Below are 24,304 nucleotides of genomic sequence, written 5' to 3' on the forward strand. Positions count from 1 at the left end.
GCGGGAGTGAGCGGCCGCTGCCAGCCGGCAGCCGGCCCGGAGGTACCGAGGTGCCAGGGCGTGATCCTGGCGGCGGGAAGTCCCCGAGGACCGCGGCGCTCGCACAGGTGCGCAGAGGGTTAGCCCCAGATTCCCAGAGGCTCGCACAGGTGCGCAGGTAGTGGTCCATGCGCATGCGCGCCGGAGACCCCTGACAGGGCTACGGGGTCCCGGGCTCGGATGGGGGCGAGGATGGAGGGGAGAGCGGCGAGGTAGGCGCCCGGCGAGATTCCGCAGGTGGCGAAAGATAGATGGGGTCTAGGGTTGAGAGATGAGAGCACCGATCCAGCTGGATGGCCGCGGCAGGGAGGGACGGGGGGTCGCGGCCTCCGACAGATGCGGGCAGGAGGCGGGCTGCTCGGGGGCGGTTGGAGTGATCGCGGGATTCGTGGGCTTAGGCACCTCCACGGCGCGAGCCTGCGGGGCGTGGGAGGGCGGCGGGCCGCCGGGAACAGGGAGCTGGCAGTGTGAACTCCTCCCGAGCACGAGTGGGGGGGGAGGTCCCTCCGTACCCGCCCCGCCACTACGAGAAACCCGCCCGGCTGGACCGTGTGCGTCCCAGCGGCCTCCAGTCTTGGCCAAGAGGCGCAGCTCAGTGTCCAGATTTGGGGACTGATTGGCTCGCCTGTGCCCGCCCCCACCCCCGTCTCGGTCCCTGGCCGCTGCACATGATCTGCGGGGCGCGTAGGCCACACGGCACAACCACGGCTTTCGTTCCTGGACACTCACTCGGCCTAGCTCGGGAATACAGACAGCCGGGTCGAGGATGCTCTGGCGGCCAGTGCGGGTACGTGCTGGACATCACGGTGGGTGGGGAGGGGATGGAAGGAAGGATGAAAGCGCGCTGCATTTAAATGAGGGCTGAGTGCTGAGGCGCGGCCTGCCCCCTGGTGAAAACCTGGAATGGCTTGTGCAGCATCCCTGCCAGCCTTCCTCGGACTAGGACATCCCTCCTGCAAGGCCCTGGAGCCTGTCCCACACAGTTCCTCTTCGTTGGCCCCCGTGCACCTGTAGCCTTAGCCCAGAGATATTTAATTCTACCACCTCTTCGCTTCCCATCATACTGTTCTCTGCCCTGCTCATGTGTGTTCAAGGGACTGAAAAAGCACGTCACCGCGGTAAGCAGCCTTATTTTCATTCCGCCAACACTAGATCATATTTTGAAGTCATCTGCCCCTCAGCATGGAGTTCAGTCTTCTCCCCCACCCGCCGCCCCCGCTCTTTCCAGCTCCCCACTCGGTACTTCCAACTGAATAGCAGTTACTCCGTCTCTAATTAGCAGCCCAGTGGCTGTCAGTGGCGCCCTTCAGCCTTTCATCCTGAGCTGTTCCTATTATTAGAAGCCTCCTCCCCACGCCCTGCCAGGCAGAAGGAAGCCTTCCCTGGTGCCAGAGTTGGTGGGAGAAACGGGTGTCCCCGCACACTGTGCCACTTGGCATTCCAATGCTCCTTTCTGGTGTAACTAAGCAAAAGTTTTCATGAAAGAAAATGTATTTGGAGCTTTTCATGCCTAGTGCAGGACATAGTTCATTATATCATTAGAAAATACTTATGGAAAATGGTTCACATTTTTTGCATACAATATTAAAAGCTGCTCAGGTGATGGAAGAGAAGATAGAGAAGGAGGAAGAGTTGCTAAATGTGGATCTGAAACCAAACTGCCACATCCTAGCAACACAGGTGTACTTTGTCCTAGGAGGAAGGAAAAATGGATGTGTTGTCTGGATTCACAAATCACATAGTTCGTGACAGCTGCTTGTCTCTAATGGGGATTCATATGATTTTGCACAAGTCACATTGGCTGTGGGACCCCAAGGCCTCTCTCTCCTTACAGCATGCTTTCCCAGCCTTTGCCCCTTTCTGGAACAAAGAGGCTTTCCGTTTGCTGCTGTTCCATCTGGGGTTCACATTTGTTTCCTAAACACCAACAGCATAGATTGCTGCAAATCTGGACTCACTTAGGCAGCTACAATGCCTTAGGCTGCCCTGCATTTAGGCTGTGGTCAGGCAGACCCTGTCAGTGTGGGGCAGCAGACAGCTGGTCTCCAATGGAAACCAGCCCAACCTCCTGCATATCCTTGTCACAAAGAGGGATGTCTACCCTGCTCTGGAGGCCCCTGGTTATTGTTTCACTGGTGGCTTTTCTCTTGAAATGGCTGTAATCATGCTAACATGGTAGTGTGAGTATAAGCACATGCTTGCAGAATCGTTAGCAATGAACAACTTTTAGAATAAAATTCAAACTCCCAAGAGTGTAAACTTTTGTCAACTACCAGCCTCCTACGAGGCATGGTATAATTAAATAGTGCCTTGGATATTAATGCCACTGCATGTCTCCTGCATACTTTGAAGGGTTAAGGACTCATTTTCTTATTTCATGGGTATTTGTTGATGCCTGTCATGAGTTAGGCATAGTCCTGGGTGCTAGGGACACCATGCTGAGTAACATAGACCTGGTCCTCCCACCCCATGTGCCTTAGATTAATGTAGGGGAAAGAGCTGAACAGTGGAGTGTGTAATAGGGACACAGGTAACCCTGGAGAGGAATATATTCCCATATGGGCATGGAATAAAGGTTCCCTGTTTGGATCTTAAGGATGGGAAGATGTGACAAGGGAAAGGTATGGGGCTTTCATAGGCACATTGTGTGTGTCCAAAAGCCCTGAACTATGAAACAGGGCACACTACAGAAAGTCAGTAAGGAGCCTGTCATGGATCCATTCTTGAAATCAATGGATCTTCCCACTAAAGGGCTGGATATAGTAGCATGTGGTTGTGAGTTAAAATGAAATGTGATGTAGATAGAATGTTTCATAAATGAAAGCCCTGTGCTGATGTTCCCTGTCATTGTTACTGTTCATTTAAGAAGTCTTGTAGCCACAGGGTTTTGGTGTATTCTTTTACTGTATCTGTGACCTGTGAGCCACCTCTGTCCCCTGCCTCTGCTGGTGTGGTGGTCTCCACACAGAACTGTAGACATCTACTTTTGGGTTGGTATGGTGGACAGTGCTTTCATTTAAAACACACCTTCTGATGTTGGATCTTCAGCCAGTTCCTACCACCCTAGGACAAAATCCTGATTCTCAATTTGAGCAGCAAAATGCTATGCAATCATGGCTTTGTTTAAAAAAGTTAGTGGCAGGCTGGAGAGATGGCTTAGCGGTTAAGCACTTGCCCGTGAAGCCTGAGGACCTCGCTTCAAGGCTTGATTCCCCAGGACCCATGTTAGCCAGATGCACAAGGGGGTGCACGCATCTGGAGTTTGTTTGCAGTGGCTGGAAGCCCTGGCACACCCATTCTCTCTCTCTCTTTCTCTCTCTGCCTCTTTCTCTCAAATAAATAAAGATAATTTTTTTAAAAAAGTTAGTGGCTTAAGTGATGACATTCATTTAATAAAAATATTTTTTATTTATTTGAGAGAGAACCAGATGGACAAATACAGAGAAAGACATAGGGCCTCTTATCACTGCAAGCAAACTCAAACTCATGTTCCATGTTGTGCATCAGGCTTTTATGTGGGCACTGGAGACTCAAACAAGGGATGACAGTCTTTTTGAGAATGTACTTTTAGCCTCTGAGCCAGTGACCTGGCACATATATTCATTTTGATAGCCTGCAGTCTTGAGAAGGCTAGTCTTGGACACTTAGCCCGATGTGGTAGTTCAAAGGTCAGGGTTTGAATTGTGCAAGGCTACCATTCACTTCTGGCCTGGCTGGGCAGGGACCATTCTGATGTGGTGAAGGAGTGGCTGGAGCCCTTGGCTATCTCTGTCCACTCACTCTTTTGAGCTCAGCAGCATCCATGAGATTGGCTTTCTCTCCCCAGTGAATCATGATCACCAAGGTCTGTGTCTTGGGAAAGCAGAGTTAGGTGGACACTGGACCACTTTTTCATAAGAGCCTTGGAAGTCATATAGTGTCATAGTCACAGCTTGCTGGAGTGAAAGGAGGGAGACACCCCAGATTTCAGCAGAGGAGCCTGAGATCTATGTTCCAGGGAGAATGCTGCACAGGACACATTCAAGGGGCTACCTTTGGGAAGTCTCTTCTGCCTCCCAACTGCTAAGTTCACATCTCCTCTTTATGGGCAAAGGTTGGAATCCCCAAGCCTCATCCTTCTGTGGTGTCAGGCTTGACCTCCAGGTTTAAGCCATGCAGTCCAGTGAAGGAGGCCACTTGGGTCCTAGACTTTAATATAACCCATTCCTCTCCATTTGAAGACCTGTCCACTACAGAGGTAAAATTACTCTCCATACTCCCCATGTACCACTACAGACCCTGAAACTAGTCAGAGCTCCTGGAGAAAAGGATAAGAGAGGCATGTATATGCATGTATGTATGTGAGGGACTGATGCCTATGTTTGTTACTTTCTTTGTTTTTATGATGAACATACTTGGCAAGAAAGAAGGATTTACTTTGGCTCACATATTGAGGGTACAGTCTGTCACAGCAGGGAAGGCCTGGCAGCAGGAATGTGAAGCAGCTTGTCACATTGTCAGTCAGGAAGCAGAGAGCAATAAAATGCTTGCTGCTCAGGTCACTGTCTCCTTTTTATGTAGTCCAGGACCCTCAGCCCATGGAATGATACCACCTACAATTAGGGTAGATCCTCCCACATCAATTAACCCAACCTAGAAAATCCCTAACACATATGTGGAGAGATTTGTTTCCATGGAGATTTTAAACCCTGTCAAGTTGACAACTGGAGATTAACTGACACAGTATGGAAGAGGAAACGGGAAGCTGATGGATCCCTGGCCTATGGCAATCCTGGGATGAGCTAGGTACACACTGGCACAACTTGATCCTAGTGTCTGAGGATGATTCTCTGAGTCATGCTTCCTTCTCCATGGGAATGCCTGTTGTTTATAGCTAAGGCCTTTCTCTGCCGTGAAAGCCCAGTGGGTGATTTCTTCTTGCCTTGTATCTAGATCCTTCAGCCCAAGCTGAAGCATCTTGCCTTGTGCAGGGGTCTGTGGTGACATCTCATTAGACAAAAGCTCCATTACATATCTCATTCACACGAGTGCTTTGACTACTTGGTCCTCCGCTATGAATACATGTTCTTACCATTCCTAAAGGCTTTCCTGTTTGCTGAAGAAGAACCTCAGAGCCTTGAGGGGCTCTTTGCTGAAAGCTGTCTAAGGTAGGCATCATGATAGTTATAGAGCAAAAACCTCCAGAAGATATACCAAAGATGAAGAGTCAGGAGTCCAAACATACCAGGAGAACACTAATCACAAAGGACAGTGAGTAAAAGGAAAACCACAAAGACTACAAGGCATGCAACAACAATGGGTTGTATTAAAGCAACCAGGAGTTACTTTGTACATAACCTCATTGAATTCCTCAAAAGACATGGAGCAGCTGTGTAGATATGCAAAATAAGACCCAGCTAATGAAAGATAAACTTTACTTTTAAGGACACCCAGAATGAAGTAAGGGGACAGAGGCAAACCATGTGAATGGAACCCATAGGGTGTGGGTTTGTATCAGATGAAACAAGCTAAGCCAGAACCTGAAAAGCCAGGCAAAGGTGTGTAATGCAGCAAGAACATGATGATAATTAATTATGATACCACGCTCAGTTAATAAGAAGTGCAGCCTTATGCCAGTTGCTGGGTTCACTTGATCTTGCAGCTAGGTAAGACTTGGGTGGTCCTATGTGGCATGCAGATGGTGGGTGACCAAAGGTAGCAGGCCCTGCTAGAGATAACTGCTTGCTTTGGTCAGTTTGTGTCGCCCTTCAAAGCAGAAGCATAACTCTGCATTCTTGAGACCCAGCCTGATCCCTCCCATACTGCATGCATGTCTTGCTCCTCTTTTACTGATTTTTGATATAGCATGGCACTCTCATGCTTTGAACAGCTTCTAAAATGTGTCCTTGGCACTATAAAAGCCCCCGTGTAAAATGGCAAGTCCCTTTCTAAGATTTCTATTGCTAAAGGCCAGTCCAAATGGGAGGTCCACTTGTCCAAACCCTCCAACGAGAAGGTGTGCCCAGTAACCAAAGTCAGCCTGCCTGGTGGGATCTGCAGGAGCACCAGACATACCTTCCATATGGTCTTTGTCCCTCAGAGACGGGGTCCTCACACCAGTGGACCTCTGGGATTCCATGCAGAGCCATCACCAGAGCCACAGCTCCTGACCTCACCAGCTACTCATGTACTTGGGGAGTTTCCACCTCCTGACTGGAAAGACTTTCTATACTGGAAAAACTATGAGAGCATTATAGGACTCTCCTCAACTTCACACATCCCACCAGATGCGACATCCTTGCCACTCTGTCTGCCTAAGACATCTTTCTGAGCATTTGCTAAAATGGGAGACCTCAGGGACACTGCTGCCACTGTCTTCAAACTTGCATGTCAGGGGAAGATGAAATCAAGATCAGTCAGTGTGGTGGTATCTATATTAGTTGTCTTCTTGTTGTTGGGACCAAATCCCTGACAAAAATCAACTTAGGGCTGGGGAGAGGGCTCAGGGGTCAAAGGTACTTTCTTGCAAAGCCCGACTGCTATGTTTCAGCTTCCCAGCACCCATGTAAAGCCATATGCACAAAGTGGCACATGCATCTGGAGTTTGTTTGCAGTTGCAAGAAGCTCTGGTTTACCCATTCTCATATTCATTCTCTCTCTCCAAATAAATTTTAAAACTCAGCTTAATGGAGAAAGGGTTTATTTCAGCCTACAGTTACAGGTTACAGTCCATCGTGGAAGGAAAGGCATGTTGACAAGATTAAGGCAACTGGTCACACACTTAGTTCACGGTGAGGAAGCAGAGAAGGATGAATGTTGGTGCTCAACCAGCTCTCTCCTTTATTTATTTATTTATTTATTTATTTATTTATTTATTTATTTATTTATGAGCGACAGACAGACATAGAGAGAAAGGCAGATAGATAGATAGATAGATAGATGGGTACATCAGGGCCTCCAGCTACTGCAAATGAACTCCAGATGCATGCACCACCTTGTGCATCTGGCTTATGTGGGTCCTGGGGAATCAAGGCTCGAACTGGGGTCCTTAAGCTTCATAGTCAAGTGCTTAACCATTAAGCCATCTCTCCAGCCCAGCTCTCTCCTTTTATACACTCCAAGACCCTGGTCCATGGAAGAATGGTGCTGCTCATAGTTAAGATGGGTCTTCCCATCTCAGTCTAATCTTTCACAGTTTGATTCCAGTTCTCTTCAAGTTGACAATTGATATAAACATCACAGCACCCATCATCTGTGACAGTATTTAGCTGTCAATAATATTAAAAACATTGTGGAAACAGTAAGTGATAAGATAGATTGCTCCAATCCAGTCTCAGGGCCTAATTGTAGACTCACATTTTGCATACCCATGTCCCCTCCTGCCTCAGGACCACAGGGCAGAAAAATGTGTTTCTGGCCAGTCAGACCACAGGTTTTGCCTTCCCTGCCAACATTGCTGTTAAAATATCATTATCAATGAAAAGAACACTGATCATCTCGGCTCTCCTACCTCAAAGGTGTAGACCATGTGAGCACATTTGGGTGCCTACCCACCCCCCCCCCAGGCTCTCCCACTTTCTTTAGACTTTCATCTCTGCATGCCTCTTCTCTCTAACATCAAAACAGGAAGTGTAGCTCTACACACTATAATACAGATGAAAGGAATCAGGCTTTCTCCTTAGACCCTAAGCAGTTAACACTCATTGTTTGGTAATTGCCCAATCAGAACAGGAAGTTCCAGTTCAGTAACATCCTATGTTTTAGAACTGAACTGACAGTGTGTGTGATGCAGGTATTGTGAACAAAGAACTCTGGAAACCTAACCAATGCAGTGAGGAAGGTGGAGGCTGGACAGGGGTTCCTACCCTCTTTTGTGTTTGTACCCACCATGCACATAAACCAGTGTTCCTGCTAGATGTGCTATTTGGGATCCACTCGTGTTTAGACAGATATGACTCTGCTGCTGCTGTGTGATCTTGCACAAGTCTTGTTTTTGTAAAACCAGTAGTTTAGAAATTATAGTGAGGTTTTATTTCGATTTCCTATATTTCAGTTGGCCCAGAACTGTTATTAACTGTGTAAGCCAATTAGCTACTCTGCTTGAAAAGTGAGCAGAGTCCCAGTATCTAGTAACAATGTTACCTATTTTGTCTGGGGTTGTACAACTTGCATCCATGTTTAGTGTAGACCAGCACACTTTATTGATACATCACAGTAGCTATGTAAATATGGAGTAACATCTTAAACTATAAACTGAAATATTCCAAACATACAGGCAGTGTCTTAAAGGGAAGGACTCCTGTACCCCTGAAGTTGAACTTGTTATTGTTGAACCTTTGATACTTCGTTTTTTGAGAAACACAACATTATAGAGCCTGAGGAGGCGCCCTGGCCTCTCCTTTTCAGAAGTACTGGCTGTACCACAATTCTTCCCAGCCTTCCATTCTGTCTTTCACCTCTGTAAAAAAAAAAAAAAAAAAAACACTTCATTTTAATGTTTAAAAAGCATGTAAATGTCATTACATGTCAACTTTCTGCAAACCTTCAGAAATTCAAAACAACATTTCTTTAAAATAAATAAAATTAAATTTATTTATATAGGGGAGTAAGAGAGTATGGGCCTGCCAGGGCCTCCCGCCACTGCAAATGAAATCCAGACACTTTGCATCTGGCTTTACGTGGGTACTAGGGAATCAAATCTGAATCCTTCGGCTTTGCAGACAAGTGTATTAACTGCTAAGCCATCACTCCAGCCCAAAACAGGTTTTGAAATCACTCAGATTGACACAGACAGATGTAACTCATTTATTTTGAAGGAATTTTATCAGGATGCAAAATCAGACTGAAAGTCAGTTATCTTTGTTCATGTGTAAAAGGACTGAGCCACCCTTCTAAACCCAATATTGGTCCATCAAATCCCTGCTGGTCATTGTGGTTGATGCCCACTGATTCCCCGACAGGGCTCCATGGCTGCCCCTGGTCCTGCTGCCCCACTGGTTCCCTAGAGCCCCATCAGTCACTCTCAGCTGAGAGCTGGTCAAACTCACTTCCATGGGACACTCTTGCTCTCAGCTTCAGTATTTTATCTTATTCTCAGAGCAGTCTTATCTGCCCTAGAGCAGAAGTCAGGCCCTTCTGTCATGGTCTGTAAGGACTTGTTTGGGTTGCATGGATAGCACTGATCATAATGTGTGATTCTGTTAGAAAGTTTACAGTGGCTCAGCTTGCTGGTTTCTTGTCTCATTCCAAGAGCTAGACCCATGTTTGTCATGTGCTGTATTTGCATCTACTGGTGACTACTATTGATTATTTACTAGTGTTGGAGGTTCGGTAGGAATCTAAGTGGACAGCTGAAAAGCTGACGGCTCATCAGCCCAGCTGGTCTCTCATTTCTGACTCCAGCACCCATCATCAACGCTCTAGGTTGATGGATTTAAGACATTTAAGAATCACACTGATCCAGGGGTTTCTTGGAATTATAACCCATAGCTAGAAATGTCAGAACAGTTGTGCAATTTCTATACCACTTTCCAGGGTCATAGTGATTCTGGGTGTTCATATTTCTTTTCTGGCTGATATTACACTTCTTCAGCCTGAGTAACTGGGTAGGCAAATGTTTTGATTTCAAGAATTCTTTTTTTGTACCTGAGCACACTGATAGAAAACTAGAACATCATGCATCTGATCTGGGGATGCTTTTGGGTGAACACAGTTAGTTTTAAGCATTTTCTGTCAATATGCTGAAGTCTGATTCCAGAGAGTTTGATCCTGCTGTAATCAGAGATGTTGGGAGAAGTTGCTCTGTGGGCTATGTCTGACTCCTGTTCTGGGGAGCTGTCAAGGGTGGATCTTCAAGTTCAACTGTAAAGAGATGTTTGGTGAGATGTGAGGCTCAGAGTTCTATTTCTGAGAATGGAGCATTTTTTTGTTTCTGGAATCAAGATAATGATAACTGCCCTACTTTGTCTCTTGTATGGTTGTTGAGGAGGGGATGGGGTCACCACCATGGGAGCATGGGGAACATGTGCATATGAGGAATGGGGGGGTACAGCTTATACACCTCAGAAGCACACAAGCAGTTACAGCTGGTTTGTGGCCTGACCCAATCTAGAGGTCTGTCTCATTTTCTCATTTCTTATGTATTTACCTGTGTGTTAAGTTTCATATTTTTCTACTGAGGGCAAGCTTCCCTCAACCCCAGCTTGCAGGCCACTGTGCTTTCTTCCTTGTCACCTGAGCTTGCCCTCAGGTCCCTTCAGTCCTCAAGGTGGCTGGGCTGAGGGGTAGCCATTCATGTGGCCATGGACATGGTCTGTAGCAGGAAGTCCCAGTAGGCCACAAGAAGTCTTCCCTAGGGACAGTGCTATTCTCCAAGGGAATGGTGAGGGAAGGCACCCACTAGGAGGCACTACTTTCATTTTAGAACTGAGATAACCAGTGGGAATGCCAATTGCCTTGGGTCTCAGAGCTGGTGACAGATGTACAACATATGTGATATGTATGATACACTGGAGGTGTGTGGGACACCAACTGGAGTGCTTTGACACAGGATTGAGGTACCCTGGTGTAGTATGTTTAATCTTGTAAAGCACCAGGAGGCACATTTCAGATTAGACAGCCAGAGGTGTTGGGTAATTCATCTAGGGTGATTTTAGCTTAGGGACATGTGACTTTAAAACTCATTCTCCCTTCTGGAAGGTACTATGGGCATCCTATTTTCCTAGAGAATGCTGGCTGCATCTGCTCAGGTGAGCTGACCAGGATTCCTGCCCAGGCTCAAGCCTCCCTGAAGTAGGAAGGTGCACCAGCCTTCTCACCTGTAAGCGAGAGGGTGACACTTGTCTTGGGGTTGAGATCTTTGGAGAGTGGAGGAGTGGCTAAGGTGCAATTCCTTTACACAGTTGAAATAAGTGCAGCTGCTCCTTACTGCTGTAGCTTCCCTTGGGTACATGCAGGCTAGATGAAAGGGTCAGAGGGAGCAGGGGGTCTGTGAGAGGCCCTTCAAGCTTCCAGAGTGGGGTGGGGAAGGCAGCAGGGGATGAGAGTAATGAGAGACACTTGGGCTTCAAAAGATCTGTGCCCCAGGTATTGGATTTACTCACATCTGCTCAAGATAGGAAACAAAAATGCACAAAGGAATTGTCCTAATCTCTGCCTTATTTTTATACATTTAAGACTTTTAAAAGGTTGCTGTATTTAAAATCCATAACTTTTTATGTTTACAAAGGCATGCTGAACTCAGACTACTTGAACTAGCTAATTCACTCTGCCATCCATGCCAAGAGGAGTATGGGGACAGCAAGGAAATTCTGTGGGACACTAAAGCCATCCCTCTCCTGGGCATACACATTAAAGGGTATTATTGAATCTTGTGTGTTGGGAGTAAGAGGAGTACAGTTAACATAAAAAAGAAAAGGGATGGGCTGGAGAGATGACTTAGCAGTTAAAACACTTGCCTTCAAAGCCTAAGGACCCAGTTTTGATTCCCCAGGACCCACATAAGCACAAGGTGATGCATCCATGTGGGGTTCATTTGCAGTGGCTGGAGGCCCTGGCACACCTGTTCTTTCCGCTCCTCCAATAAATAAATAAATAATTTTAAAATTAAAGGGTCTCTTGATTTCTGCCTCACTTGTTTAGCTGGTGTGTAATATCCTGTGTCTTCTGCTAGGTTTTGAGGAGACCTGGAATATTTATGTTAAAAATATGGAAGCATTTTGGCTTTGATAGTGCACACCTGTAATTCCTTCAGAGGCAAAGGCAAGAAGATCTTGAGTGTGAGGCCAGTAAGGACTACAAAGCACATGCAAGGCTAGCCTGGACTACATAGTTCTCACAATAATTTTATTTTTATTTTTGGTAAAGAAGGGAGATTAGCACTACAACATGGGGCCATTCTCAGTACTCACAGGCTGCAGTGCCTGACACTGGTGATGATCAGAGAAGAGGGCATGGAGCGTGACCTTAAAACATGTTCTGACTCACAGGAGGATGGATGGGGTTAAAAATCCCTGACATGCAATCATCACACACCCCTGCATGGTCTTGAAGAGGGGATAGGTCATACCATGAGCTCTGGCAGGTGGAGAGAGAGCAGTGGTGAGTTGGGAACACATGGCTTTTGTACCTCTCCTACAGGACTAAGGAGCCAGATCATAATATTACTGGCTTTTACATAAGAATTGTATTGACGAGCCAAGTAGGTGGGGTGAGGTGCCACTTCCAGGGGTCTGTGACCTTCGAGGCATGATGGGATACTGAGGAGGTGTGTCTTATGAGCAGCTTATATCACAGCTCATATCAGCTTCCCATGTATATTAAAAAAAAAAAAAAAAACCTCAACAGATTAGCCTGCTGGTAATAATCTGAAAGGAAGATTCTTTATAACCTATGGTATGGCAGTGAAGCATGACATTTGATTTTTAATAAACATATCCAGAGTAAATATATAGCTTAGTGTCCACACTGGGAAACCGCACACAATCTTATGTTTTTAATTGATATAAATAGAATACACATAAAAACTTAATTATTTAGGCACTTATAAGGTCCAGAGGTTCATATTTTTCAAGGAGGAGGAAAGTACTACATGTTACATTTTAACTAAAACATGCTGTTAGTTCATCCGGATCCATGATTTTCTGGTGCTGTTAAGGAAGGCTGTTTACTACCCATACTCTTCCTCTGGCCCTGCACACCAGCACTAGGCTGAGACTCTGTTTAGCACCTGGTTGTGACATGAGGTTTACTGTTTAGGAAAAAGTTAAGTGAACCTCAGGGAGAATCTTTTCAGCTGCTACAGTCATGGCTCAGGGGTGGGGAGGGGAGAACCTTAGTTATTGTGTAGTAATGGCAGTGGCGCCCAGCAGGAGCCTCCAAGGAATTCTAGTTCCAGAGCCAACCACAAAACAAGGAAAACTAAATCTTTTTATAAATAAAACTCCATGTCCAAAAATCCACAGAAATTTGGCATCGTTTTAGTAGAGCAGCTGATGTCTTGCAGGACTAATTTATTTTTTGGCACGTGGGTGGTGCGTGTATGTGTTTATTCATTTTCTGGTTTGCATGTGTGTGGGTGCTCGTGTGTGTGTGTGTGTGTGTGTGTGTGTGTGTGTGTGTGTGTGTGCATGCACATGCATGTGCATATAGAGGCCAGAGGTTGACACTGGTACCTTCCTCAACTGTTCTCCACCTTATTGATTGAGGCATGGGCTCACACTTGAACTGGGAGCTCACCAGTTCAGCTAGTCTAGTTTAGTCAGCTTGCCCTGGGAGTCCCCTGCTCTGCTGGTGCCTACTTCCTGAACACTGGGACAACCACCTAGCGTTTATGTGGTACTTGGGGGACCTGAGCTCAGGTCTTCTTCACATGTGCACAGCAAGTGCTTCATTCACAGCACCATCTCCTCAGCCCAGGACTGTGTTTTTTTTTTTTTTTTTTTGACACAAAGTGTCATTCCCCTATTCTGTCTATTAAAATTTCATGATAACTTCTTTTCAAAAGTATTTTTATTTATTTATATGCAAGCAGAGAGGAATAGTGAGGAGAGAGATAAGGAGAAAGAGAGAGAGTGTGAGTGCGCCATACAAGCCAGGTCCTCTGGCAGTGGCAAAGAAACTCTAGAAGCATGTGCCACTGCATCTGGCTTTATGGAGTACTGGGGAATCAAACATGGTGGTTAGGCTTTTGCAGGCAAGTGCCTTAACATCTAAGCCGTCTCTCCAGCCTTCATAATAACTTCTTAAAGCTAATAAGATTGGCTATTTCAAGTGCTAAGTTGAAAAACTCAACAGAGGACTGAAACTAGCTTCCTTGAGCAAGGCTGTACAAAAGGATGCCAGAAAGTGGTGTTCACATCAGAGTCAAAAAGATCCATGGTTTTCCCCATGAATAGGCACTCTAGGAAGCCCTGATGTTTTGGAGTTGCTGAGTGAAAATGGCTAACTGTGCCACACCATTTAGGTTAAAAATTGCAGTAATGGGAGAGCTTATAAAAGATCTGAGTGTCTTTTAATATGTCTTTAATAAAGGGATGGGGACACTCTGCCTTGATCATTAGGCCTGTAGATACAATGCCTCACTTCTTGTTTTTTGTTTATTATTTATTTATTTATTTGAGAACAATAGACAGAGAAAGAGGTAGAGAGAGAGACAGACAGACAGAGACACACAGAGAGAGAGAGATCCAGGGCCTCCAGCCAGTGCAAACAAACTCCAGATGCATGTACCACCTTGTGAATCTGGCTTACATGGATCCTGGGGAATCGAGCCTCGAACCGGGGTCCTTAGGCTTCACAGAAAAGTGCTTAACCACTAAGCAATCTCTCGAGCCCCACCTCACTTCTTTTTAAAAGGTGCTGGGGAGATCTGGAGGCCACTGGTCTCCCCACTGCGAAAGATTTCTGAGGTGCAGCCCTGGCTCTAGAGAGGCACAGTCATGGTCAGCATGGTTGTCAGAGGCCCCATAACCTGTTCAGCATCAATTCTGGTGGGCTGGGTGGGTGGTCCTGCGGCTTTCTGCCCTGTAACAAAATGATGGGACATCCGGCTGGTAGTGGAGACAGTGAGATGACAGCTGTATAATACTTAGACCACCCAAGCCATCCAACTCATTCTGCCATTTATGCCAAGGGGAACAGGAGACAACGAGGAAATTCAGTGGGACATCAAAGCCATATCTCTGCTGGTATACCTCCAAAGGGCATGACTGCATCCTGTGTGTTTGGAGCAGGAGCAGAACAGCTATTAAGAACATAGCAGTTGAATTGGAGAGATGGTATGGTGGTTTACAAGGACCTCCTGTGCAGGCATGAAGGCCTGCGAATCCTGACAGACTACTTGCATTTGATCCCCAGGACCCACAACATAGCTGTGCATGGCCATGTATGACCATAACCTCAATCCTGTAGGGAATCAGAGTCCTGAGAATCACCAGAGCCTAAAAAATAAAAAAAAAAAAACAAAAAACAGAGTTGGAGAGATGGCTTAGTGGACCCATGCTTGATTCCCCTGTACCCATGTAAGCCAGGTGCACAAGGTGGCACTTGCATCTGGAGTTTGTTAGAGTCCCTGGTACACCCATTCTCTCTAGATATATCTGCCTCTTTCTCTCTTTCTTAAATAAATAAACAATAATAATAAAGGCAAGCTCTGGGATCAGAAAGATTCCTTTTCAAACAAGAATGGGTGGAAAGCAATGGAGTGGGGCACCACATGGGCACGTACATGTCCATACACCACACACCCCACCTTCCTCCCTCCCTCCCTCCCTCCCTCCCTCCCCCCTCGCTCTCTCTCTCTCTCTCTCTCTCTCTCTCACACACACACACACACACACACACACACGCCCAAGAAAGAAAAGAAGAAAGGAACAGAGCAGCCTTGCCTTTGGAGATTACCAAGATCACCTTTACCAAGGAAGCAGAGCCAAGAGCCAGTTGCATTCCAGGGGGTTAGGCCAGGCCACCCACTGCCCTAGCAGTGCTTCAGCATCAGCAGTGTTTTGTGAGCTGCAGTCACAGTAAAATAGTCTTTAAACTCTTTCTGTGGGATCATCAAAGGGCTGGATTCCAAGTTTCTGCCTTTAGAATGTTCTGTTGCCTGGCTTCTCTCAGGCTGCAGTGATGTCACAGGCTACTCCTGCTCTTTCCAGTGACAGTTCAGCCATGGGACCAGGCATGTCTGAGCCCCATTCCAGGCCGGAAGGAAAGGATTACTGGGTTAGTTTCCTAGTGTTGAAGGCCTACTGTACTTCTCAGAAGCAGTGTTAAGAATAGGCCAACCAGGGAAGCCAGCTGTGATTTGCTTTTATTTTACATATTAAGGCCTCCAGATATGTTTGTGACACACACACACACACAGTACATCCCACTTCTGCCCTCACTTTCCCTTGATGATACAGAAGACAGGGAAAATCCTGCAGCCCTGGGGAACTGTCTCCCTAAGTTCGAGCCAATCAGTCCTTCCTTGGAAGTATGGCTAGATGGCTGGGGGAGGGGGAAGGATTCCTCAGAATGGTCACAGCTAAGTCTCATGCCCTGATCAGGAACCTTTGTGACCCACATGCCCAGGGAGCGGGGCTTCAGGTTACACCCAACCTTGCCTAACATCCCATTTCTTAGGAATTCTATGGCAGGGCCCAGTACACAGTGAGTGTGCCAAGCTGTTGTGAAAGATATCTAGCAGGGAACATCTCCAAATTCTCCTGAGAACCATAGGCCTTGTCAATGGCAAAGTAGCAGAAAGAATAGGATGCACGACTGGGTGTGCTGCATGCCTCATCACTGTGACAAACTACCTGACAGAGGCAACTTGGAGGAGGAGAGGCTTATTTCGGCTTGCTGTTTTAAGGGGCTACAGTCCACCATGGTGAGAAAGGCATGGCAGCTAGCACTCCAGCTATGGTCACAATGGCTTGTCCAAGTTTTGGTACATCTAAGCAGATTAGGAAGCACAGAGCTGGCTGGGAAAGGGCTTGCCTATAACCCTCAAGTCCCACCCCAGGCCACCTACTTCCATCAGCTAAACAGGATCTCCTAAAAGTTTCACAACCTTTCTCCAAACAGCACCCCCAGCTGGAAACCAAATGTTGAAGCACAGAATCCCATGGAGACGTTTCACATCTAAACCATAACAGCATTGGTAGGGACCAAGTGAGGAGCTGGCTCTTAGGCACTAGGGAGGGAAGGTACCCGAATGCCACTTGTTTATCACCTTGGAGAGGCAAGTACATTCTAGACATTAATGTTTGCCCTGAGTCATCTTTGCTTTACTCAACCACATTCTTCAGAAAGCTAGAGCACAGCTGGGCCTGACCCCCTCTGAAAGTCCCCTGCAAGAAGGCAGGTGTCCCACATAAGCTCCTGCCCTCCGCTGTACTCTGCAGGTCACCAGCAGGGCTCTGCCATCCTTCCCATGCTTCTGCTGCTTTGATTTGGTTTTCCTTCAAGCTGTTTGCTAATAATGTCTTTTCAGGTGTGACTCCAGGCATGACCACAGGTGTAGGTGGTGGGATCCTGGGGTTCTTGCGGGAGGATGATTTTAGAGTAGCATCTTAGCATCTTTTGACAAACTATCGTACCTGAATTTGATATAGCTGCTCAGAAATGTCCAAGAGGACTGTCACTGATTAATGTGTAGCCCTGCTGTACTTTCTCACAATAAGTTTTTAAAAATATTTTTATTTATTTATTTGAGAGGGAGAGAGTGTGTGTCTGTGAATGAATATGGGCATGCTAGGACCTCTTGTTGCTGCAAATGAACTCCAGGTGCACGTGGCCACTTTGCATCTGCCTTTACATGGGTACTGGGGAATCCAATCCTGGGTTGTCAAGCTTTACAAGCAGGCATTTTAAACCATTGAGCCATCTCTCCAGCCCTCCATAAAAGTGTTTGATTCTACACATACATTCTATGATGTTGAAAATGTAAAGGGTTGATATCTACTTTTGACCTGTACAGAATTAGCCGTTTCATTGAGTTCAGTTTCAAAGTAGTTAAGGCTACATTTACTAGCACCAATTACTTAAACGGAGCCCTTAGTCCTCAAAGTTAGGAGAGAAGCATATATCATTCGTCACTCTCCAGTGGTGGAAGTCAACATGTCCTTGACTGGGAACTGAATGTTATCTGCAACTAAGGGAGGGGCTGTGGCTGGGCTCACTGGCACAAAAACCACATCACTCAGCAATGAAAATGAACTCTTCCCCTTTTCTCTCCAAGGAACAGGAACAAGAGGATGGAGAATGATACAGAGGCACTTGACATCGACAAAAGGAAGCAATAGAGGCAGGCTCCAAGACAAATGAGGAAGGCCTCAGATGTGCAGAAACTGACACCCACCCTGTAAGTGGAGTGGGTCTCCAGGTCGACAGGGTGGAGGCACCCCTACAAAAAAGGACACAGCCACATGACCACCTCCCCCCGCAGCTTATTTCTGGCTGCACAGTGGTTGTCAAAGGGAGGAAGGGTCAGTAAAATGGAGTTGAAGGCAAAGTTGTAAAGATGGCCACAGCCCCTGTGGTATTTGTTGGCTCTGGGGTAACAAGGATGTGATGCAGTGAGACAGAGGGGGCACACACAGGCTCAAATGAAGGTCATGCACCTGACCCCAGTTACACAGAGGAGCAGCAGGGCAGCTCAGGCTGTTCAGTGCTTAGACTACAAGCAGTACAGAGCGCTGGCACCAAGCTGGGTCACCTCCATCCCAGCAGATGTAGCCTGTGCTGAAGTTTCTGCATTCAAAAGTTCATTTTGAGCTGGGCGCGCCCTCCTCACGGGAGAGAAGTCAGTGAAAAGGGGCAAGAAGGGAAAGGCGTGTGCAAGAGAAAAAAAAAAGTGTGATAAATGTGAAATCTGATCCTGAGCCAGGAAAAGAGTGTGCAGCCAAGAGACCCCAGGGTACAGCTCGGGTCTCCACCAGTCATGTGCAGCTGAGCGAGCAGAGGGCCTGCGGGACAGGATACAAGACCGCCCATGGAGAACTCGGTGGCGCCCTGTGTCCTCTACCCGGGGGACGACTGCGTCCACGGGACCGAGCCTGGGGCTCCGGGCGAGGACAGCCCGCCTCTGCGGGCCGCAGAGGAGGAGGGCGTTGCATCCCCGGCGGCGCAGACACCCTGCAGTCTGAGCGCGTCCCTGTGCTTCAGCTCCGGGGATGACTCTCCGCCGCAGTCTCTAGCCTCGGCGGCTGAGGGCGACGCAGCCTCCCCTCCCTCCAGCCGCACCGAGCAGCGCGTGGTGGAGACGCAGTGGGAAGTGAGCTGCGCGGGCGCCGCGTCGTCCCCCGAGGAGCGCGCGCGCCCGGAAGAGCCCGCGTCCCCGGAAGAGCCCGAGTCCCGCCACGAACGCGCGCGCCCCGTGGAGTCCGAGTGCGTGGAAGAACTCGGGGAGCCTTTGCCCTGGTCGCTCGGGGTCGGATCCGCTCACGGGGAGCCCGATTTGGTAATCGAGGTGTCCGGTCACCGGCTGCGGGCGCACAAGGCGGTGCTGGCGGCGCGCAGCGACTACTTCCGTGCGCGCGCGTCGCGGGACGTGCTGAGGGTGCAGGGAGTGAGCTTCGCGGCGCTGCGGCTGCTGCTGGCCGACGCGTACAGCGGGCGCATGGCGGGCGTGCGGCCCGACAACGTGGCCGAGGTGGTGGCCGGAGCGCGCCGCCTGCAGCTGCCCGGGGCCGCGCAGCGCGCCACCGACGCCGTGGCGCCGCAGCTGAGCCTGGCTAACTGCTACGAGGTGCTGAGCACCGCCAAGCGGCAGCGGCTCAACGAACTGCGCGACGCTGCCTACCGCTTCATGAGCGACCACTACCTGGAGGTGCTGCGCGAGCCCGCCGTCTTCGGCCGCCTGTCCGGTGCGGAGCGCGATCTGCTGCTGCGCCGCCGTTTGTGCGCGGGTCGCGCCTGCCTGCTGGCCGCCGCGCTCGGGCTGGCCGGGGAGCGCTCTGGCAGTCGTCCGCAGAGCCCGTCGGGGGACGCGGAGGCGCGCGGGGACGCAGCCATCTACTGCTATCACTCGGCGGCTGGAGAGTGGCGCGAGCTGACGCGCCTGCCCGAGGGCGCACCGGCGCGGGGCTGCGGCCTCTGCGTCCTCTTCAACTACCTCTTCGTGGCCGGGGGCGTGGCGCCTGCGGGCCCAGACGGCCGAGCGCGACCTTCCGACCAGGTCTTCTGCTACAACCCAGCCACCGACAGCTGGAGCACTGTGAGGCCGCTGCGCCAGGCACGCTCGCAGGTGCAGCTGCTGGCTCTGGACGGGCACCTGTACGCCGTGGGTGGGGAGTGTCTGCTCAGCGTGGAGCGCTATGACCCGCGCGCAGACCGCTGGAGTGCCGTGGCCCCACTACCCCGAGGCGCCTTCGCCGTGGCACATGAGGCCGCCACCTGCAACGGCGAGATCTACGTGTCTGGGGGTTCCCTCTTCTACCGCCTGCTCAAGTACGATCCCCGGAGGGATGAGTGGCAGGAGTGTCCGTGCAACAGCAGCAGAGAGCGCTCCGCTGACATGGTGGCCCTGGACGGCTTCCTCTATCGCTTCGACCTCAGTGGGAGCCGGGGAGACATGCAAGCCGCTGTCGGGCCTGCTGGAGGGGTCAGCGTCTTCCGCTACCACTGCCTGGCTAAGCAGTGGAGCCAGTGCGCCGCTCACCTGCGGCCACCAGGCTCTCCCGCAGGCCTGCAGCCCTTCCGCTGCGCTGCCCTGGATGGCACCATCTATTGCGTGAACCGTATGGGCACTTGGCGCTTTGTGCCTTCGCAGGACACCGAGTCTGGCAGCAGCGACGTGGGACCCGGTGGCAGCTTTGAGCCCGAGCCCCTCGGAGCCCCCTTGGATGTCAGGGGGGTACTTTTCCCCTTTGTGCTCAATCTGCCAGAGAAGCCAGACCGCGGGGAGCAAGATGGGGCTTAGGGTGAGGTCAACTTGGCATCTCCTCCTTTAGGCAGCTGTGGAGCCAAAGAAGCAGTCTCCATCAGCTGTGGTCTCAATGGGAAGGGGAGGACGATGGGGGGGGGCACAGGAAAGGAGGGAGAGGGTAGGATGGGCTGCTGGCCACGCTACATCATGCAAATGCTTTGAAAGCAGGAGCTTTGCTAGCCCTAAAGATATTTTTACTGCAATGTTTTAAGCACCGCTTCCCCGCTCTGGATTCCTTTTTGCTTCCCTTTTAGTGGGGTCTATGGCATAAGGTGTAGGACTGGTGCAAATAAGAGAGCACGGTGAATGAGGGAGACGTGGAGGCTACAGATGAAGGCAAGGTCAGGGTGGCCTCAGGTGTCAGGGTGGATACAGGTGTAGTAGGGTGAGGAGGGATTTCTTCCTCCCTCCAAATTTGTGCCTACACAGTTCTCTTCTCACCAGTGACAAGGCCCCTGACCAAAGTGGTCCATAAAGTAGGCTGGATTGTAGTTTAAAATTATAACTGAGAAATTAAAATCTTGGTGACTTACTTAAAATTGGTTCCACCGTGTGCTCAAGTTTTGTGAGGCTCCACTGCAGAAAAAAATAAAAGGTAATTTTCCAGGCATAGAAGGTAAAATCTTTGATGACCAATATGGCTTCTAGCCCCCAAAGCATTGGAAATGTTCCCTGTGCCAAACTAGACACATAGCTGGGCCATGTGGCCTTGAGCCGGGCCTCTACTGTCTGGGTGGAGCTCTGTTATCTAGGAAGAGGGCCTTACTTAGTAAAGAGAGTGGTGATTTACTGTCATCTGGATTTTAAGTCTTGGATGAGAAAAATGTTAGCAGGCAGCACACAGGCAAGGCAAAGGTATGTTCTGCTTTAAAAGGACCCTGTGACAGCTGCTGGGCATATTCATACACTTGCCTGTTTTAGGATGAAGGAACTAAAAGGGAATTCTGTTCCTAAAATGAGAACATTAAAACTTGAAACATAAAAGTGCCAGTTGTAGAAGCAAATGGTGCAGGAGCACTTTCAAGCCTCTCCTTGGTCATATCTTCTCTCATTCTGATGAGGGAGATTAACTTTTATGGTCTTCAGTCTAACATGAGGGAGCTTGTGGAGAAATGTGACAAGGAAAAAAGACATGTATAGTGAATTTAGTTTATAAAGTAAGTGACATTTATCTAATTGTAAGCTCAAAAAAATCCCATGTATAATGGGCAGGAGACTCACTACTTTGACAAGGTCAAAAATCATTTTCCCTCTCATTTTAGCATGATTGACTTTTCAAATATGAACATGCGGAGCTTCCTGTTTACTTAAAGCATTTAAGGACCAAATCCATCCTCACAAACCGATTTGGATTCCAGATCCAACCCATTTCTTTATTAACAATACTAGGATATATGGAATGTTACTGGAACAGAGTTAGATAAAGTTGTGCATTTGTCCCTAACACAATCTGCTTGCTAACCCAGGGTTGGAGAGTGGGTAATGGAAATAGGTTAATCAGTTTAGAGTTTGTGGTTCTGACAGGTCCAGTGAAGTGTGCTTAGAAATGATTGAATCTCATGCATGACCCAGGGGAATGGAATTTATGGTTATTGCTCACATGCATTCTGGTGGCTATGTGTTCATGATTACTCATAAACCAAGATGTCTTGGTGACTTGGTTAATCATAAAAAAGAAAAACAAATTTCATATAGCCTGGCTTATTTTTTTATAGGTGTGTACTGGAGAAACAGTAGTAGAAGAAATGCTATAGCAGAGGCAATGGATAATGTACATTTTATATATGGTACATTTTTCTCTAGAAGATTATTACTAGTGCTAAAATTTTTATATGAAACGGGTCCATATTTTCACTTAAGTATCAGATTCATAAACGCTGTCACTGTGATTTTTGCCTGCGAAGTTATTCTTGTGATACTTACTATTGAAATTGGGCCTCTGGAGTGACATTTCCCCCCAAGAGCATAGAGTGCTGGGAGTCAGGGGTGGGCAGCCATATGCAGCCCTGTGCCCAGCTGTGTATTAGTTCTTCATTTCCCATAATGAAGGAGGTCCCACACCAGACCAGATGGGGGCACCTTCCTGTGGAGATTGGCACATTCTCTTATCACACAGTATACACAGGAAACTCAAAGAACAAGTCAAAGGATGAATACATTAATTCAAGAGTCATTAATGGATGTATGGCCATTTGTTTGGAAAACATAGAATCGTATTTGTCCTATTTCTAAATAGGAATATTATCTGAAAACAGATGCCAGAGGGCCTGATAGGTCATTATATGAATGGTGAGTTTTGCTCTTGAGGGTTGGTTTCTAGGGGTGTAAGCCAAGGGTACCACCAATCCAACAAATGGGTATTGATTGGGGGAATAGTGTTAGATTGGCCTTCATTGTATGATCTTGAGATAGAGCCTTTCATATTCCACATAGCATCCTGAGTCAGAAATATCTCCATTTAGGAAATATAGTCTTGACCATCAGTTACAAGAGTCAAATGAGGCTAATGTGCTTGGGACATCATCTGCAGTACTCAGAAAATTAACCCTTGCACGCTGGCATTGCCAAGTATTTGAAAGAGCAGTGAGTGCCATTTTAAGGGGAAAGTGTGACACATATAAAAACCCGGCCCTTTGGTGACATGCAATGACAGTCATATTGTCAAAGTTCACTTGGAACTCAAGGCAACAAGCTAAGTATTTCTTTTCATTCTGTTTTGCACTTTGGCATGAGACAAGCCCCACACTTGGTGTTGACTCCTGGCAGCCTCATGTTCTTGGAACCTCATGATTCAATTTCGGAGGAAATTATTAATGGCAAATGTTTCTTTAAAAAGTGAATTCTGTGGAAATTTTGTTTACTACTAAGTTAAAATTCTTATCTATGTCAGTTTTGCTACACATATATAGGGAATAAATTACTGCTCCATTTCTATTAGTTTCTGGCTTCCCTTTAGTAACTTTGGTGGCAGCTGTGTAACGTTGATCACCGAGGAAACTTGCTATCTGGTGATTTTGAAATTGAATGTCTTTAAGGGTCTGCTCCTTTCTGCCAAAGTCAAGGTAGACTCTGGACATGGTCTTACAGGTGAATGTAAGCCAGAGTGCTAGTCTATGTTGTGTTTTATTTCATATGCTTCCTTAAAATTTTATTTTGGGAGTATTTCTTAACTAACCCCCTTTTGTGGTATACTGGCCTGAGCTAAAAGTTGGACATGTGCACGTATTCTAGTTGCATCTGAATTTATTTCAGCATCCACATTTATGCTCTTATTCCCCATATCCATAAAGAGGTCTGGACCATGTGAGGCTGAAGGACCACTCAGGAGACAGGTCCTGGAAGCAGCTTTGCATGGCTCTGTTGAGCATTTTGAAGTCACAGTCTAGATGTGTCCTAATGTGAGGTCGAAACTTCCCCAATGCTTGGTAAAGCTCTTACTAGTACCACTAGCTAGTACTCACATGCTGCCATCTACTAAAGAAGAGTTACACCTGTCTAAGGCAGAGTCAGGCCAACTGTTACCCAGTACGCAGCTCTGTTACTAATGTTGAGTTTTAAAATCCTAGGCATAAATACTGTATGTAAAAGCTGTGTGTTTGTCACCTATGCCAAGATGAAATAAACCATGTGGAAACTACCATTGCTCCTGAAATCACGCCTTGCTTTCTCCTCCCTCTGAGCAGCAGGACACCAGATGGTGTGTGTCCCTGTAGGAACTTGAGTCCAATGTGGCCTGTAAGACCCAAGACTGGTGTCACCCTGCCTGGCTCAATGGCTGCAGAGAATCCCCCTAGCTTAGAATCTCTCTATTAGGGTGTGTCTGGACGCTTGCAGCAACCTCAGGATGCCCCTTCCCCTTCCCTCTCTTAATCTATC

The 24,304-nt window shown here is 47.9% G+C and overlaps 2 protein-coding genes and 1 long non-coding RNA gene across 7 annotated transcripts in view; 2 read left to right on the top strand and 1 right to left on the bottom strand.

Moving 5' to 3' along the window:
- Kbtbd11 (kelch repeat and BTB domain containing 11) lies at positions 1 to 24,065 on the top strand. 5 transcript variants are annotated; one of them, XM_045130683.1, is made up of 3 exons: positions 223 to 251; positions 728 to 826; positions 17,741 to 24,065. In XM_045130683.1, the coding sequence occupies exon 3, from the start codon at positions 18,494 to 18,496 to the stop codon at positions 20,420 to 20,422; it is 1,929 nt and encodes a 642-aa protein (XP_044986618.1). In that variant the 5' UTR covers positions 223 to 251; positions 728 to 826; positions 17,741 to 18,493; the 3' UTR covers positions 20,423 to 24,065. The 5 variants fall into 5 exon arrangements, with proteins under 5 accessions (XP_044986619.1, XP_044986620.1, XP_044986622.1 ...); XM_045130684.1 differs by lacking the exons at positions 223 to 251; positions 728 to 826 and adding an exon at positions 1 to 107; XM_045130685.1 differs by lacking the exons at positions 223 to 251; positions 728 to 826 and adding an exon at positions 38 to 149.
- Positions 82 to 24,304, top strand: part of Myom2 (myomesin 2) — a 142,535-nt gene continuing 118,312 nt past the window's right edge. Inside the window, exon 1 of the mRNA XM_004663088.2 lies at positions 82 to 107. The gene's annotated coding sequence lies outside the window, so the exon portion shown is untranslated. The remainder of the gene's footprint in view (positions 108 to 24,304) is intronic.
- On the bottom strand, positions 8,196 to 19,427 carry LOC123453637. Its single transcript, XR_006632893.1, has 2 exons — positions 19,325 to 19,427; positions 8,196 to 8,476 (listed from the first exon to the last, which is right to left on the bottom strand). It is a non-coding gene; the product is annotated as an uncharacterized LOC123453637 (long non-coding RNA).

Source organism: Jaculus jaculus, chromosome 12 (genome assembly GCF_020740685.1).
Source record: "Jaculus jaculus isolate mJacJac1 chromosome 12, mJacJac1.mat.Y.cur, whole genome shotgun sequence".
NCBI lineage: Eukaryota > Metazoa > Chordata > Mammalia > Rodentia > Dipodidae > Jaculus > Jaculus jaculus.

What these genes read in the sequence shown, in the direction of transcription:
- Kbtbd11 (XM_045130684.1), top strand. Translation starts at nt 18,494, where the DNA reads ATGGAGAACTCGGTGGCGCCCTGTGTCCTCTACCCGGGGGACGACTGC.